Raw genomic sequence first — 18,257 nt, forward strand, 5'->3', positions numbered from 1 at the left:
CCTCTTTAGTCAAGTATAAGCAAACATGTTAAAACATCGTTGTAACTTTAAATTAGACACCAGCGTAAACCAGGGGATCTGAAGCCTCAGTAGACTTGCCTGACATTTTTCTAGCACTGAGTCTTCCCAAACTGTGAAACTGTTAGATTCAGTGCCTATTAGACAAGCGAGCATGGGGAAGTTACAACAGCGCGTTGAGTGTTATGCTTAGGGATGTGAAAAACACAAGCCCTTGAATGTTATGAGTACTTAGAGACTGGATAGAGTACAACTCCTATAAGAATTCCATGTTGGCTTCCTGAACTTGTTTGTGTTCTAAATAAGCTGGTAAGTAAGTCAGAGTCCTGTCAAGGATCATATCTTCTTGGGATTTCCCCCGCAGGAAAGCAAATGGAAAAGCTAGAGGCAGAGGTGTATTATAATTAGCCAAAGATCCCGTTAAATGTAGGCCAGGAAATGTGGGTTGTCATGAGGTACTGGCTCATTACTTTCAGACATTGATCTTTCATGAAAGTAAGTAAATTTGAGTCTCTTTTTTAATTCAATATTTATTCTTCTCATATAGTCACAGAAACCATGTAGTGAAAATCATATTTTATAACTTAACCAAAGTTTTCTTAAATCACTTAATTTAAATACAGAAATAGAACCCATATGAAGATAATAATTAACTATGGTTTATATCCTACTTAGAAGAAGTGATCACTACTTCCCTTGTGGGATCTGTGTTAGATGTGACGTCTCCATTACACCACTTTCATATAGTTAAGCTGTAGACATCCCCCCCCCCCGCCCCCAGCCCTTCAGGGAACAGAGCTACACTTCTAGGTTGTGAGCACAAGAGGAAACCTTTCTTTGAACACACGTTTCATTTAAGACAACAAATCTCAGCTTAATGCAATATGATGATGAAGGATGATCTTTCTGAGTGCAAAGAAAATAAATAGTTTCCTTACATTGATGCAAGCAAAACTTTAACTGCCCCCCCCCCCAAATAAGGGGTTTCCCTGGAGCTGGCTAACATGGATACACTTGCCAGGGCTCCCATCTAACGGCTGCTCGACGTGAAGTGTAGGATGATTGGCACTTAATCAAAGAAATTTCAAATGGAGACAGAAAAGTTAGGCAAGGAATTCCAACAGGAATGCCAGTGAGGATGACAGCCGTTGGCACTTTAAGTAATATAGACTTATTATAGAGTTCCATAAAACCCTGGTAACATCTGCTGGCCTCGATCAAGCTAGCCACTAGAGTCTAGATAAGATAAAAGGCCTGTGGGGTATTTTGTTCTAACCATAAGAAGGCTTATATGAAAGAAAACAACAGATCTTACAACTTCATCATACAAATGCACAGGCACACAAAACACATTACTTATTCCACCATGCTGTTCAACTCATGTGAATCACCTAATCACAAATACACCAGTTTACAAGTGCCCATATTAAGAGGTGACCTTGGAGCTAAGGAAGACTTTTTACTCCGTCCTAAGATGGAGTAAGCACAAAGTATATTTATCCACACCTGCGCGTGTGCACATATTGTCCTTTGAAAGGATGATGAATTCAGGTTAAGTTCAGAGCGCGTATTTGCTTGCATATCAACTTAAAGATGCATATTAACTCTAAGTGGTTTTTCCCCTAATATCATTTATGTGGCTTGTATTTATTTCCTTTAATCTTTTAAGTGCGGTTTAGTCTCTGTGTGATTTGGTATGGATACTCAGTTTTGATCATCGGTGACATACCCTGAGCCACTTTCCTGCCTGGAGCACTAAGTGACTGATATGGGACAGTGGAGGAGTGGGGTCAGTGGGCCAGTCAATAAAGTGGGCATTGCAGGGACTTGCCTTCCTTGCTCCCGGCGTCCCTCTCACATCCCACACACACTGCTCTTTGTCCTTCTCCCTTTGTCAGCAAGGAACTAGAGAATTCCAGACTGACAGTAAAATAGGGGGCTATATTAAGTGTGATAGAACTAGTTTCAAGGGTCGTTGTTTTTTTTTTTAAATAATCTCTTCAAAACTGTTTATCATAGCATAATAGGCGTATTTAAGGTTTTTCAGGAACGTGCCAAAGAATGTTCTGATCCGGCTCCACTTCAGACTCACGTCATTCACAGATAATAGGCATATATTCAATAATACGGCTTCGGTTTCAGACGATTGCAGTAAAGTGAATATCACAAGAAAGCGATTTACAAATTCACAAACTATTGTTTTCTAGTGCATATGAAAGTTATGTTTCCACTATATGTTAGCCTATTAAATGCACAACAGTGTTACTAAAATGTTTGGAAAACGGAATAATGACTAGAATGGACACAGAGACACTAAGCAAGCACGGTTAGACTTACTTCAACCTTCAATTTGTAAGAACAAGACAAAACAAGACCAGTATCGGCAGCGCACAATAAAGTGCACAGCAATTAAATGAGGTGTGTCTACACGAAGCTTCTCAGATGTCCACGCTTCTAATATTTCTCTTCTTAGTTTAAGGTAATTGCTGTGAACCCCGAGTTTCAGGGCTACTTCTTCCTAGTCTCTGCTGCAGTCGACTCTCAGAACCCAAGCACCTTAGTTTTTCTTCTTCACCTTACAGCTGTAGTCACAATGGTAGGAGGTGGGAGAGGAAGACTAAGACTTGGCTGCTGATGTCCTGGGGTGACAGACTGGGTTTGCACCTACTAACTCCTCTGTTTTTCCAAAAGCATGATGCAAGCTAACACATCCACAAAGTTTATTAGTAGCTATCTGGGCAAAAGCAGTGAGGTGTGCTGTGTTTTTTGTGAGTGACGCTTCACCTTGCTTAGTTTGAACATTTGAAAAGAGCCGTTGCTTTCCAACCCCTTCCGCTGCCTTCCCTGCCTCACCCCACCCTGGCTGCATCATCAAAGATGTCATTCAGTGGCCACCTCCTTCTTCACTGGGGTCCTCGTCACCAAGTCTCCGTACCCAGTCCCAACCCCAGTTCTCCAGTCAGGTTACAAAGGAGTCCCGCTGCACAGCCTCACCTCTTAGGAGGCGGAGAGAGAAGAGCTGAGCTGGGTTGGGAATTTGTGGGCCAGCATGCACCAATGTTCTCAGTCCGGAGAGACTGAAACATTGCCTGTTCAGGCCTGGAGTCCTTGCCTCTCTGGAAGGCTCTTTCTCAAGCACTACCAGGATCCAGAACAGAGCCCTTCATTCCCCGGGTTCGTTTGGATGAGCAGCAGGCTGGCCACCGTGCTGCCATGATTTCCAATATAACTTCTCTGATTTGGGTTCTGAGAACACTCTTTGGATGACCCAGCAAAGCAACATAGCCAAACTTAACACCAAGAATAACGTGGCGTGTGCGTGGATTTTTATACGCAAAGAGATCATGGTTTCTTTTGTTCCCGTGGCAGGGATGTTTCCAAACCATTTGGGTCTCTTTCAAGTGCATGTTTAAGATGGGGCAGTGTCAGCAGGAGGTGCTTTCACCACTGCTAAGCTGGCCTCTGACTAACACTTGACATCTGTCGGGGGGATCCAAAGGGGGGGAAAAAAAAAGACAGCCATGAACTAGCAGTGAGTGAATGAGCCACGAGTGCGTGTGTCCTTTGATATCTTACCTGTGTTTCACAGTCTGCCTTCACACTGTTCGTAATCTCATGAGCTGCCTGTATTTCCAGTTGAAGATGAGCAGCCGTCCACGCTGTCACCCAAAAAAAAGCAACGGAACGGAGGCATGCGGAATTCGCCCAACACCTCACCCAAGTTGATGAGGTAAGGAGAGGGGTCCCATGCTGAAAGGCCTCCTCTGGGCAACTTCTTACCCCCTTTTGCCTCCCCCCCAATCCTGCCCCAGCCCAGCTGCGGCCTCCACTCCCTCTCCAGTAAGAACAAGACAGGGGGAGGGGAGCTGGATCATTAGATGGCTTCTTAAAGGCGGGAGTATTTATTCTGTCAGCTTGTCAGCAGTTAATGATAGAGCTGAAAAAATTCTGTCATGAAAAACAGTTTGAAAAGCTGTTTGAAAAATACATAGGCTTTAAAGTCTTAGCTGTCACCGTGTCCTGTCTGTGTGTAGTTCCTAAACAGCAGTGGCACTAATGACGGCAGGAACCAATCAGAGGAGCTCATGTGGTGAGTCTGCCGCTGGCAAGTCTCTTTCTGCGGGAGCCCCTCCGAGGACGGGTTTTTGTACTTCAGGCCATATGTGAGCTGTAGCACCACAATCGAAAATGAACCTGAAGATTACCTCCCTTTTATCCTGTCGATTGAAATCACATTTCTGTTAATTGATTTGGACTAATAAAGAAAGTCTAATAATCTGTGGACTTGCCAATGCTAAGTTCAAAAGTAATCCCGTTCTGTGCAGGCGAAAAGCAATATTAATTATGAAATACAGCGTGTTCGCTCGCTCGCTCTCTTTTTCTTTCAAGTTTATGGTTCTTCTAGCAAGTGGCAAGTAATGCCAAATTTCCTCAGAGCTTTCCGGGTTCCTACCCTTGCCCAATCCATCTTCTATCCCCCCCATTTTTAAATGTTTTATCTTTTAATCACCTGCCTCCCTCTCTCGCACCCCCACCACACGCACAGATTACGATTGAGCCCTCTCGGACTGTGGTGAGCCCATGCATCACAGAGCGCGTTCTTGCCTCACTTTGACCGAACCAGATACCCAGGCGTTTTTTCCCACACTACTGCAGAGTTGCTTCAAACTGCCCACTTAAGGACAGTCTCGCCCAAACGGTTGACCCAACCCTGCTTATTTCTTTAGCTAGCACGCCTCGCTAGCAGCCTCAATGAAATAGGAATGATTTTCAGATTTGTACCCAGTGGTGACGACCATTCCCATGGAGACACCTGCCGTTGGGGCTCTTGTCCTCTTCCATTGCCATGCCACTGCTTCTGGAAATAAAACACCAGGCCCTCTTCCTCTCCAGCTGGCTTCCCAATGGCATCGCAGGACCAGCAAACCCACTTTTCTGGGATACGCAGAAGAGGAGCCCTTGTTTCTGTGCTTCTCTATGAAAGATTCACTCCTTCCCCTAGGACCCAGTGTCCTGGCCCAATGTGTCCTTTAAAATCCTCTGGCCTCCCCTTTGCTCAGCCTCCCTGGTTGACATGCTTGTTTACCATTTATGAGGAGTGATAACATGTGCCAGCTTCCAGCTTTCTAAGTTGTCCAATGCTGTTCTAGTGTCAAACGCCTACTCTCCTTGCCTAATGCTAATAACTTGATCCACTTAAAGTACAAAAAGAATCTGTTTTGCCTAAATTTAGAGAAGCAAATAAATAAAGAGAAATCGGAAAAGTCTCCAACCTTTGGAGCCAAATTCCCTGTCCCCGTTCACTGTGTAAAGTGTGGCTCATTTCTTTGATCTCGAGTAAGAAGCGTTCTGAGGAGTTATACTGTTTTCATATGCTTCAAAGCTGCGTCAAAGTTTTGCTGCTTTAGGGCACTTCTTTATTCTGCTGGCTCTTGGGCACCAAGATGACAGGTCTTCTGTAGGAGGCGGAGGTTTTTTTTTAAGTCATAGCCTTCAGCAAAACATCAAATTACCAAATCCAGGGTAACATACTTCTACACAAATGCCTTCCTGTAGATATATTATACCCTATATATTAAATACTTTAGTGTTACACGCTACATTTTATGTGCAATAGAAAGTGATGGTTTGAGGTAGCCTTCGGGGGACTTTTTTTCCACAAGCAGTAAAAAAAAAAAAAAAAAGCCTAGTATATACCCTATCAAGCCTGGTTTTTACAGGATTTTCTGCCCGAAGGCCTTTGTAAATAAGTAATGATCAACAGATTGGCTGTGGGTTTTTGAAAAGCATGCCTGCGTCAGTTTGCATGATGGGGGAGAATTTTCAAAGTTGATCCTGCTTTCATTGCCTGCCGGAGAGGGACTGAGGGAAGCAGTCATCCTGGACTGGAGCTGTCTGTTCTCTGGTACATCAGAATTGCTAAACAAGGGGCAGGCGGTGAGCCAAAACTTGCAAACAACCAAACTCAGCCTACTCAGGTCGGAGGCCCCTGGGCTGTTGCTGCAGCTGCCGTGGCCATGGCGACCGCTGCTGGACGATTTGCCCTCACCCCATGGACGGGCTAAACACTTCTCTTTTATCACGACTTTCTCTGTCCCACGTTCTGTCCACAGTCTGTCTCACATCATCTCACATTGGTGATGGTGGTGTGGTAGCTCCCGTGCCGACGCACGGTGACTCCACACACAACAGCGCCAACTGCCGCCCAGGCCTGTGACATTCTGCCATCCGCTGTAGATCAAACCATTGTGGTCCACTGGATTTCACCGCCTTTTGAAAGCAGATTCCCAGGCTTTTCTCCTAAGTCCTCTTACTTTGAAGTGCCACCAAAACCTGTTCAGTATCATAGCAGAACGCAAACCTCTGCCGACACATGTTGGCCGTTATGTGTGAGGGGCATTGGTCTGGAATTGAACCTGTGTCTGCAGCACGGAAGCCAATAATTCTACCACTAAACCACCAATGCTTCACTTTTCATCGCTTCCATTGTATGAGAGGAGAACTCATGGGAAGGTAGCATTGGCAATGAGCTCATCAGGGCCTGTTTTTGCTGGATTCCTCTAGTTTATCAGTGGAAAACAGAGGCGTTCATAAACGCCTTCTGGCTTCTGTAGTCCCCCTACCTCTTCAATCACTCCCATTCTATTCTACAGGTGATAAGGCTCCCAGGTCTAATTTCTTATGCCCCGAACAATCTATAAAAGAAGCCAATGACTTATTTGAGGTGTGCTTTTCCACATGAGGATGTGGCCTGCGGTTGGAGCACAATCAATCATCAGCAAATGGGCAGGTTGTAGTGGCCTATGGGCAGAGATAACAGTGGGCTCCCAGAGAAATCGGAGAGCCCGGAATGGACTGGGACGGGCTCTCATTTACCACTGCGGCTTCTGCAAACAAAGCAGGCTCCGGCTCCTTCCCACTTGTCTGCCCCGTCCATGGAGACTCTGACACTAATGGTCTTGGTTGCCCCTTTGTGCTGGGATCAGGCTTCCCCTGTTTAAATGTCACTTAACTTTCTGTACAATCATTAGGTGAACAGCCTGGTTTTGTGTGTCTGGATCCTGAAGCAGTATGTTTTTTAGTCTCCTGACAGGAAACGACTCTCTCGGCCAGACAGAACCAAATGGCGAGTGTCTAAGCCCCAAGCATGGACACATGTAGTAATTACCGTTGACAACACATCTTTCGAAGATAGTGGTCATGAGATTCTCGGGTCCCTTATCATCTATCTGCCTGTTTTCCTACCTTGCTGGTCTCAGCATGGGATTACTAGAGGAGTCCCTTTTAATTTACACAAAACCACAAGGTACACATGACCCACTGCTCTCTCATTTGGGGATTTCTCCTTTGTAAGGACAAGCATGTCATGTCTTCATCCTCCTGTTGTAAGTAAGGCCTGGAGGGCAATCGATCTGTCTACCTAAACCAATGGTTCTTAAGGATGGGGTTATAGAGACCACTTTGAATATCAAATGAAATCACTCTAAAAAGTCTCTAACGGTGGGGGAAGTACAGAGGGCACCCCTTTGAGTAGCGCTGCGGCAGGTTTACAGGGAAGCCTCAGATTGGAATCACATTTCAAATCCATCCCACAGTCACCTTTGAGTTCTTGTACCGAAATGCTTTGTAGGTGTCGAGTGGACTTCTCCATCGGAAGGAAACGCCTGGGCTTCTGGGCGGCGTCTGCATTTTTGTTGCCTCCTTCCATTCTTTGCCTCGGGTTAATTCCAATGAACAGACCATTTGATGAGCGCGTCCTGAAACGCAGGGAGCAGGGGTGGCTCTGTGACAGAATTTGCTTCCTCCTGTAGGGGACCTGCTTTCATTCCTGGCCGGTGCACCACCTGCTTAGTAACCACACAGCTGCCAGGGAAGCCTTGAATGTTGCTGTGAGCCAAATAGGATTCATTAGAGTTTCTAAATTCCAACATCCGAGAACTGAAAGCCTGATGATGTCCTTCTTAGAAATTTGCCAACACAACGGTGGTCAGATATACTTGTACCCAGATTGCTGTGTGTTGGGCATCTGCTGACGATAATGACAACCTCACTCAAGATGTTGTGGAAAGTCTTTGAGGGACAAAAGGGAAGATGAATTAAACCACGCCTGTCTTCAAATTGCTCAGCGGAGACATCCAACCACATGCAGAAAACTTGAGCAAAAGGATGGCATGGAGAGTCGACAAGCTTTGTCTAGGAGAGCAGAAAGAACTGTGGTGGACTCAGGTTTCCATCTGACTAGTTGGGGAGAGGTTTGATTTCATCTCGCTCGAGTCATGAGAGGGATTCTCTTACAAATACCCTGCTATGTGTCCATCAGTTTCCGGGCATCGTCCTGAAGCTTATGCCCTTTTATTGAATCAGAACTACAATTTTATTACTTTTGCTCCCATTTCACAGAGGAGAAAGGTGAGGTCCAGAGATGGATAGTCTAGTAGAAAGTCCAATTAAGCCATGTAAATAGGAAAGTTGGAACCCATGTGGTTTAACTCATGTGGATTGAACTTGCGTGATTCATTGTTATTGATTACCTGCTTCACTAGTCTGCCCATGGAGGAGAAAGGAGAAGTACTCCTGCCGCAAGTGGAGGTTTGATGGGACAGGAACTAGGCGTCTTGGAATGGCCTAAATAGAGGTCAACATGCGAGAGTACCTTGGCACTTAATCAACGAGGGGTTTTCCCTCAGAGGTAATGGGGAACCCTTTCAGGTCATTGAGGAGGCTGCATCATGCCTTAACTTGTGTTTTTGGGAGATCATTGGTGGCAGAATAAGGAAGGGTTTGAAATCCTTCATCAGAGCCTTCTTGAAACACATGCAAACACACAAGTGTGAAAGAGAAGGCCCATTGGAAACCTGCCACTACCAAAAGCACTTATGTCCCAAATTTTACTCATGGTCTGTAATAAAAATAATTAGCTAGCATTTTTTTCTTCCTTAAAAGGACGTTGGGATCCCTAGTATCCGTCCATGTTATACCTATTTTTTCCAGGGGCACTAGTGGGTCAGTGGTGGGATCCTCACCTTCCGTGCAGGAGAGCAGGATTCGATTCCAGCCACAGCATCGCATGTCCAGCTACCATCAGTCCGTCAGTGGAGGCTCCTGAGTTTCAGTGATGCGGTGACAGAATTTCCAGGCTAAGGCACATTAAGTAGAAAGGCTTGTCAATCTACTTCTAAACACCAGCCAATGACAAACCTATGGGCCACAATGGTATGGCCCAAGGCTGAGCAGCATTTTATTTTGTTTGTTATGTATTAATCATGCATCTGGGTCTACTCCACAGCAACTGACAGCTAGAAGGAGACTTGGAGTAAGGTCGAGTACCATCAACCATGATCAAGGATGTAAAAAGTGGACGACTTACACAAAGAGATGGGCTCCGCCTGGGCTAGCAAGAATGAGCTGCAGACACTAAAAGGGGAGAAACTGAACTCTTTCAAAAGACCATGATGTCATGAGACCCAGGAAATACTGGTCCTTCCTGAGTAGAAGGGCAAGGGGTGGGAGGAAAATGTGTGATCCTTTTGGGTACCAATTGATCATTAAGTGACCTAAACTCATCTGCTAAAGTCCCATTCCCTCTTTTTTATTTTAAAAATTAATCTAGAAATACCAAGATGTACAATCTTGGCACTAGATTTCTTTTTTTTCATTTTAAAATCTTTTTATTAGGGGCTCATAAATCACAATCCACACTACATCAATTGTGTAAAGCACATTTGTACATTCATTGCCCTCATCATTCTCAAAACATTTGTTCTCTACTTAAGCCCCTGGCATCAGGTCCTCATTTTTCCCCCTCCCTCACCACTCCCCGCCTCTCTCATTAACCCTTGATAATTTATAAATTATTATTTTGTCATATCTTACCCTCTCTGATGTCTCCCTTCACCCACTTTTCTGTTGTCTGTCCCCCCAGGGAGGAGGTCACATGTAGATCCTTGTAATCAGTTTCCCCTTTACAACCCACCCTCCATCTACCCTCCCAGTATTGCCACACACACCACTTATACTGAAGGAATCATCCGCCCTGGATTCCCTGTGTTTCCAGTTCCTATCTGTACCAGTGTACACATCCTCTGGTGTAGCCAGACTTGCAAGGTAGAATTGGGATCATGATAGTGGGGTGGGGGTGGGGGGAGCATTTAGGAACTAGAGGAAAGTTGTATTTTTCATCATTTCTACCTCACACCCTGACTGGTTCGTCTCCTTCCTGAGACCCTTCTGTAAGGGGATGTCCATGGCCTACAAATGGGCTTTGGGTTTCCACTGTGCACCCCCTCCCTCATTCACTATGATGAGATTTTTTGTTCTGATGATGCCTGATACCTGATCCCTTTGACACCTTGTGATCGCACAGGATGGTGTGCTTCTTCCATGTGGGCTTTGTTGCTTCTGAGCTAGATGGCTGCTTGTTTACCTTCAAGCCTTTAAGACCCCAGACGCTATATCTTTTGATAGCTGGGCACCATCAGCTTTCTTTGCCACATTTGCTTATGTGCTTATGGAGTCTTTTTGTTACGTTGGATTTCCCAGGTCAGACTCTGCCAGTGTGAAAGGTTCTAGTAACAGAAAATGGCATAATGACCAAAGCCAAGTGAGAAACGAGCATAAAATTCCACCTTCACAGTTCCATCCACCAGGCAGAGTAAAAGGAGAGGCTAGTGACAGCTTAGTTAATTCACCTCTTAATACACAAAGTGCATGCCGCAGGGCCTTCGCTCTTTGTGAGACTGGTGGGGCGGGGAGGGAAAGAAAGAGAGAGAGAGAGAGAGAGAGAGAGAGAGAGAGAGAGAGAGAGAGAGAGAGAGAGAGAGGAGAGAGAGAGAGAGAAAGGAAGGTTCCTGGATAGGTTGCATACTCAGAAGAGAGTCATTATCCTGTCCTCTCACTTCAGTAGTATCTTGTAAAGTCTCTGCTGCTAGGACTAAGAGCATGCCAGTTCTCCTGGGCTCACTCCCAAGCACGAAAGGCAGTGACTTCCTTCCTCATTTGAAAATGGCAGCCGACTAACTGGACACATACATCGGACTGCCCATGAGGGTCACCAATAGCACTGCCCCACAGGGTGTCTAAGCCTTTCATCTTTACGAGAGCAGAATACATCATCCCCTGGAGTAACTGGTGGTTTGGACCACTGACTGCAGATATTTGCCCAGAAGTGAACCCACTGCATCTGCTCAAAATCTCACTGCCACTGAGTCAATGCTCACTCATAGTGACCCTCTAGGACAATATAGAACTTCCTTGTGGGTTTCCCAGACTAATTCTTTATGAGACTAAATGCGTCCCCTTTCCCCTGTGGAATGGCTGGTGCTTTAGAACTGAGAGAGCCAATAGTATAGCATCTTCGTTAAAATCTGCATCAAATGACATCGGTTGTTGAACTACAAGCCCCAGCTGCCAGGACTGCACATCTGCATGTCCTTTTGTCATTAGTCCTGTAACCACTTGCATAGCAGGGCAAGTGCAAAGAAAAGGCAGCCACGGTGCTTGAGATGCATCAGCTAAGGAGGCCCTTGTGCGGATTCTGCAAGTGCATAGACTCCTTGCTCAGATTGCCTAGTTATGGCATTGGCTAAACACCATGTTTCTGTGTTGCTAAAAGTAGGACTAACTTAAGCCACATTGGTCTTCCACATAGACAAAACTTCCCGGCACTGCTGCTTAGACTAACATGCACCACAGCGTCGGAAAGACCGTCAGAACATAGCTGCTGTGGCCTGCTCCCATAGAGTTTAATTCAGTGGGTTTCCATTTGAGCATGCTCCCAGGTGGTGCTGATGCTGATGGTGGTAGTCTGAAACCTCACTTTAAGAACCACTGAACAGTGAGAGAAGCTCGAAGCGATAAGGGCCCACCTCTTGGAAATGTTGAGTTTGCATCAGAGTTGCTTAATTAAGGATGCCTGTCTGTGTCTTTTTCAGACATCAAGCATGTGTCCTCCCTGCTGATTAGTTCCAGCAGCTGCAAAACTAGTTGCAACATCAGATCTCCCTGTAGCTCGTGATGTCCTTTTTCCATGGTGACAGCTCGGTGCTATAATTCATAAGCACTGTCCATAAATGAAAAATCAGATTGTGCCAAGATATCAAAAATCTCTCTCTAGACATATTTATTTTCTGGTCTCCATAAAAGGCCCACACCTTGTATGGCTTTCTGTTAATTGAGTAAAGATATTTTGAAATTAAAGTTTGTTCATCAACTATTTTTTTCTGGTTGATTGTATGCCAAATGTTACTGAGGGTCTGCAATGAATAATTGGCTAGAATCCACCCCACTCTCCAAAAAGGACATGTGGCAATCCTGGAATCAGTCCATGTTACACCTATTTTTTCAGGGATATTAGGAGACCAATCAGGAGACCCATGTTCAATTCCCAGCCAAAGCATCCATGCCCGGAGTCCCTGTCCAGGCAGGCTTATGTATTTTGATGACGCTATGAAAGTTTTAACAGAGGTTGTAGACTAAGATGGATTAAGAAAAGAGGCCTGGTGAGCTGCTTCTAAAAATCAGCAAATGAAAATCCCAGGGATCACAGCGGTGTTAACATGTTTGGCGGCTAGCTCCAGGGCTAGTTGATCGAGTCTACCTAGAAGCATAGTAGAAGGCGGCCTGGCAACCTGCTGAACAATCAGCCTGGGCAGTTCTGTGGTTCTACTCTGACACACAGGGTGTTACCATGACTTGGAGTTGACATGATTACAACTGGCTTAGTTTAGAAGAGGGAAATAATCTTGGGGTTTCTGTGAATGTCTTCGCAAAGAGCACGTGAGCAAAGCTTCAAGGCCTGAGCACTTCTGCTCTGATGCCTGCCGGTCTTTAGCCTCATATAAACGATGTATAATAAAATCAGGATTTGCCACGTAGATGGGGGGCTTGCCCAGGCTTGAGAAATTCATTTTGGTAAAATTCACGTGTTACCAAGTCACTCGGTTTCCAGAAACAATGATGGTTCTGCCTCCATGGAGATGAGAAATTTGTAACACCCAACCACTGAGCTCATCAAAGCACTAGGACAGAGTAGAACTGCTTCTTTTGGTTCCACACGCTACGTAGATTTATGGGAGCAGACAGCCTCATCTTGCTCCGATGGAGCAGCAGGTGGGTTGAACTGCTGACAATGTTTATCCTACAGTGCCACCCAGGCTCCTTAAAGACAGACCAGACCTTACCATGTGATGAGGAAGGAGGCTGGGAGGTTCCAGTGGGGGAAAGGATGCAATGTTCAAATGGCTTTGCAGTTTTCCTCTGTGATAACCTTCTGTTTTGTTCGGATGTACTTCCATGTAAATTCCTAAAAGCAGCTATTGAACTCACTGCCACAGATGGAACTAGGGTTTGCTGGAGCCATGTGCTCTTTAAAATATCACGCTAAGCTTCCTCAGAGCAGGTTCTCTAGAAGAGGGATTTGTGGCTTTTCCCCAAACCAGACCCCATCAGACTGTGCCTCTCAGTATGCACATGTGACTTTGAAGTAAACTTGAAAAAAATTATATTATTCAAATCATGGTGATTTCACTTGTTTGTGAAAAAAGATATTGAGGATTCACCAGTAATTTGTAAATTGTGAGGGATAGGATCGCTTCTTCCATCTCAAACATTTGCTGACCCCTGCCCTAAACTATTACCTTCTGGGCAAGCTTTGGGTTTCTGAAGGAGCCTGGCATTAAAAATGGTTCCTGAGAGTAATTGATGGCAAGTAGCGTTCCACACCTGAAAACCCTCCAAAGTAAAGCAAGCACAGTGGCTGAGTAGTCAGTGACAAATGAGCCTAGATTTAATGACGGTGCATTTTTAGGGAATGGGGATTATTACTTTGTGATTTGAGGAAATGCATAAAGTTACTAAGATATGAAAGGCACTAGCTAATATTGGTCCTTAACTCCAACTAAGTAGTTTGTGAGTTGTCTGAAAGCCTCAGGAAGTGGTTCTGTTTATCATCAAACAATAATGTTGGCAGATTTTGTTCAGGGAGGGTGTCGATGATGCTCTGCTCCATGTACCATAAACTGCCCGTTTCTCCTGGCCTTCCTTCCCTAGTGACAGCGGAATCTGTTGGGTTTTTCCCTGACAAATATTTAGACTTCTGTTCACATGAACTCCAAAGCCCTCACTGTAGAAGTTGGAGCTGCTGTGAACAACAGAGCCACTCACCAGCAGAAAGCTCCCATTAGCCCCTCCCTTGGATGTCGGAGGAGATTTGCTCCATAGGGTTTTCCGTGGGTGGGTTTTGTTTTGTTTTAAGTAATTGCCAGGTCAGTTTTCCAGGTAACTGGAAACTCCAGCCTTCAGTTGGCAGCCACGCATGTAAACTGGTCGAACTACAAAGGGACTCCGAAGCCCACCTAAGGCACTTGAAATTTTTACTGCAGCGAACAAAGTGAAGGCAATGCTCTTCAGTAAAGACACTTCCAGGAGCAATGACACACGTCCCTGCTGATGGACTGACCAGCCTGCCTCCCAGGCCAGGGCGCGCTGCTCTCGAGCAGTGCCCGCCCTTAAGGGGACGCAAAGTCCCCGGGCTTCAGTGCGTCACTTCCCCATGTCCCCTCTAAAACAAAATGTCTTCTCCTTTCCAATGCCCAACTGTGGTCTCATATTTCCCAACTGACGCCAGCCACCATTCGCCAAATGAGAACGTACCAGACCACTTCAAAAAGCTCCACTCTGTTAGCTCCGTTCTTCCAAGAACTGTTGGAAGCACCTTATACTGTTTCAAACCTTCAAGAAATGTTAAGCTCACCCAGTATTTTGAATAGTTTATAGAAATTTAATTTGGAGTCCCTGGTTGGTGCGAACTCGAAAGTGCTCAGTGGCTCACCGGAGGTTGCAAGCTTCAATTCACCCAGAGATATCTGGGTATCAGGGCCTGGTAACCTACTCCCAGAGAATCAGTCATTGACACCCTGCCGGACACGGTCCTACTGTGACACATATGAGGTTGACGTGAGTTGGAGTCAACTGGATGGAAACTTATTTGGTTTGGGTTTGTTATGAACATTTGGCAGTGGTTTGGTTTGGTTAATTTCTTATTAAATCCCTTCTACCCCCCTAGCTCCTCAGAAATGTTTAAAGTTATGGGGGAATCCACTGCCTTGAAAAACAGCTTTTTATTTCTGAAAAAAGCCATATATTTGTCACTTTTTTCCCCAGTACATCTCTTTAATAGAGAAAAATCGCCATTGAGGCAATTGAATTTCTGCAACGGCAGTGTAAGGTGGTAAAAACTCTTATAATATTTTTGCACAGCTCTGAAAACCAAAGTGCTGGTTAGCTTGCCCCAGTGACTCCCTGTCGCCAAGCATCTCCTAAGTGATACAGGCAAGCTCTGACCACACAGCTGTGACCCAGAAGCCTCGACTGTCCACTGTAACCGCACACGGCGTTCCTCATTTGGGTTACACACAGTTGGGCGAATCTTTCGTCTCCTTGGCAATTGTCACGCATCTAAGGAAAGACGGGTTGTTCAGCCCCAGTCTTTCATCCCTTAGGTTAGATGCGTGCCAGTGGCGACATGTTCAACGTGGTTTTGAGGGTCACTCAGTGACCCTTTCCATTGGCTCTTCCTTGTAGTGGGTCATCACCAACATGGGAAGGTATTGCCACTGACTCTCTCTGGGAAACCCTCCGTGACGCTCCGCAGGACCAGGAGCGGGACCGCTGCTTTCTGAGCATTCTTGTGCCACTTTGTCCATTATTTTACTGGAGCATTTACCACACCGCCTCATAATGATCGGTTGGCCTTTCTTGTCTCTCCTGTGTTCTCTCTTTGGTCAGGGACTGTATCCTAATAATCAATAATAATTAGTTATGAGTGTCTTAATAATTATTATATTCCATCCCTGGCTTGGAATAGGGGAGTTATCCTTTGTGGTTATGTGACTAATTTGAGAACCTGAGGTGAGAATTTGGGATACAATGGCTGCTCAGAAAAGAAAATCTCTGCGTTCAGGGAAATTGTTGACAGTCCTCAAATCAGGCTCTTTGGACAAAATCTTGGATTATTTATATTAAAGGATGCAACTCCAAAAGACGTTTGGAGAGGCCAGAAATAGCATGTCACACCACCGAGAATCCCCAAATGCTTGCAGAGGTTTCAGCACAAATCATGACTTGCAGCCTCATGTCAAATCACGCTTGATTCTTCGTATTCACGTCTCTAGTTAATGTAGCTTGACATTAGTTGTCATTTGTCCTCTCACGCAAGGGTGATTGATCCACAAAACTTGCTTATGTACCTGTTTTAGGTGAGGGCACGAGGATGCTACTACCAAGTGACCATTCTTTGCAGAAAGCTAAGGAAGCAAAACGTAGCTCTTACAAAGCTGTTTTTCCCCTAAAAGGAATGTTGGCCTGCTCCTTATGTCCTTTGCTCACTTTCTGAGACGGTGTGCCAATTAATGGGGTAACTTTTACATCTTGAAGACATTGCAGATGGTCTCAGGTCTCTGAAACCATCCCCAATACATTCAGAATTTAAACTGAGTAGCATTCACTTTCCAACTAATGGAGCAAGGGAATCTGAACCAACCATGAAGACCCTCTCTCAACTAAACATGTTCTGCTGAGCTAGAAAGAGTTCATCTTGTTCATTTTCTCAGACCTTGTCTGTGTGGGTGCTTTTGTCCTTGGCCATGTCTCTCTCTCTCTGTGACACTAATTAGAGATAGGAGGGAGGAAATTTTTTTTTAATGTTTGCCTGGTTTTGTAACCATGTCTTATCATAAAATGCTTTTGTAGTTGAACATATTTGATCTTATTTGTTTTTGATAGGTGGTCTAGGGCTTTGCAGTAGCTTAGGTTCTCTCAACAACCCAGCAATTGGAGGCTATTCATTGGAGATGAGATATTCTCGCATGTTCATTACAGATAAGCTCGCAGGATTGCCTTACATGATATCAGTCCCTTTTTGTAGCATATTCTCTGGGATGCTGTGCGAGACTTTTCCTGTCTGAGGTGAGGGTGGGGCATATGGAGAAGAACAAATAAATCTCCAAACAAAGCGAATTGTCAGTGAGTCAGCTCTACTGCCTACTGTCCCTCGTGGGCAGGGTAGAACCGCCCCTGTGGGGTTCCCAGGCTGTAAATCTTGACAGGAGCAGAACGCCTCTTCTTTCTCCATCAGAATAGATGGAAGTTTCAAACTGCTAACCAGTGGCTAGCAGTCCAGCTTGTAACCCATGACACGAGCAAGGTTCCCTATGGGGAGGGACATGGTAGATAAGCTAGAGGGTAATTCTAGTTAGACCTTGTGAGAGAGCTGGCTGCCCCATTCTGTGTTCCGAGGCATGGGATGTGCATGTAGTGTCAGAATAGAGACGTTTCAGAGGGAGCAAAACTAACAACCACACAGAGGTCATCTTTTAACGCGTACACAACAGACCATTTAAATGGTGCAACACAGTAAAATATATTTTTTGAGAGTTTGAACCTGTTGATATTGTAAATCCTGGCTTGGCAGGACCATTTGGGGGAAGCTCTCCTGTAAGAATAATTGCTATGCCTGGGACAGTGACCAACCTTTCCCAAAACTGAGGTGCAAAGTCACTAACAGAGGATTCCTAACGATGAACATGACCCAAGCTGGTGCAACCCACTTGATCCAGTTGTAATTCTGGAGGTTAGCCAGCCAACACACCGGAGAGGAGTTCACAGGCCCTCTGTGGAAGCATCTTCCTGTTTTATCAATAAACAAGGCAAGAGTAAGTGAATATCGCCCTAAAGAGCAAGTGAGAATTTAATACAAGTCTATTAGACTGCTCCGAAGCTTGCAGCTGTCATCCAAGGAGTGTAATAGTTGAGAGGCTACAGTGGAGGGGGTGAGAGGCCAACATTGGACAGAGAATGTAAATACAGTTGTCAAGGCCAGAAAAGAGGGGGGTTGTTTTAATATTGAAATCATGTATTCCAGATGTGGGCATTTGGTAGTCAGTCTGCTCTGAAGTGACAGGCTACTGAATCTTTAAAGGCCTTCAGCTTAGGAGGGCAAAAGCTGATTGGGCAAATTGCTAAAATATTTAAAGTGCAGCCTGTTACAGCTTTTACTGTGAAGAGCATCACGTCAGAAGTTGTAGTTAGAATGAGCAAGTAATTGACTTGCCATCCTCATGCCAGTCAGCCAGCATGCGGCTCCAATCCTATTCCTTATTCTTCATTGCCAATGCTAATAATAGCCCTGTGTGTGTGTGTGTGTGTGTGTGTGTGCGCACGCGCGCATATACGTACCCTGGACA

At 45.2% G+C, this 18,257-nt stretch overlaps 1 protein-coding gene across 3 annotated transcripts in view; it reads left to right on the plus strand.

Annotated features, from left to right (window-relative positions):
* The window catches only part of KCNMA1 (potassium calcium-activated channel subfamily M alpha 1), a 992,499-nt gene that overhangs the window by 861,583 nt on the left and 112,659 nt on the right, over positions 1–18,257 (plus strand). For all 3 annotated transcript variants that reach the window (XM_075533804.1, XM_075533802.1, XM_075533801.1), the window contains one exon: positions 3,655–3,748. In XM_075533804.1, coding sequence (XP_075389919.1) covers positions 3,655–3,748 — 94 coding nt within the window. The remainder of the gene's footprint in view (positions 1–3,654; positions 3,749–18,257) is intronic.

The sequence above is a fragment of the Tenrec ecaudatus genome, chromosome 16, assembly GCF_050624435.1.
Source record: "Tenrec ecaudatus isolate mTenEca1 chromosome 16, mTenEca1.hap1, whole genome shotgun sequence".
In the NCBI taxonomy this organism is placed as follows: Eukaryota; Metazoa; Chordata; class Mammalia; order Afrosoricida; family Tenrecidae; genus Tenrec; species Tenrec ecaudatus.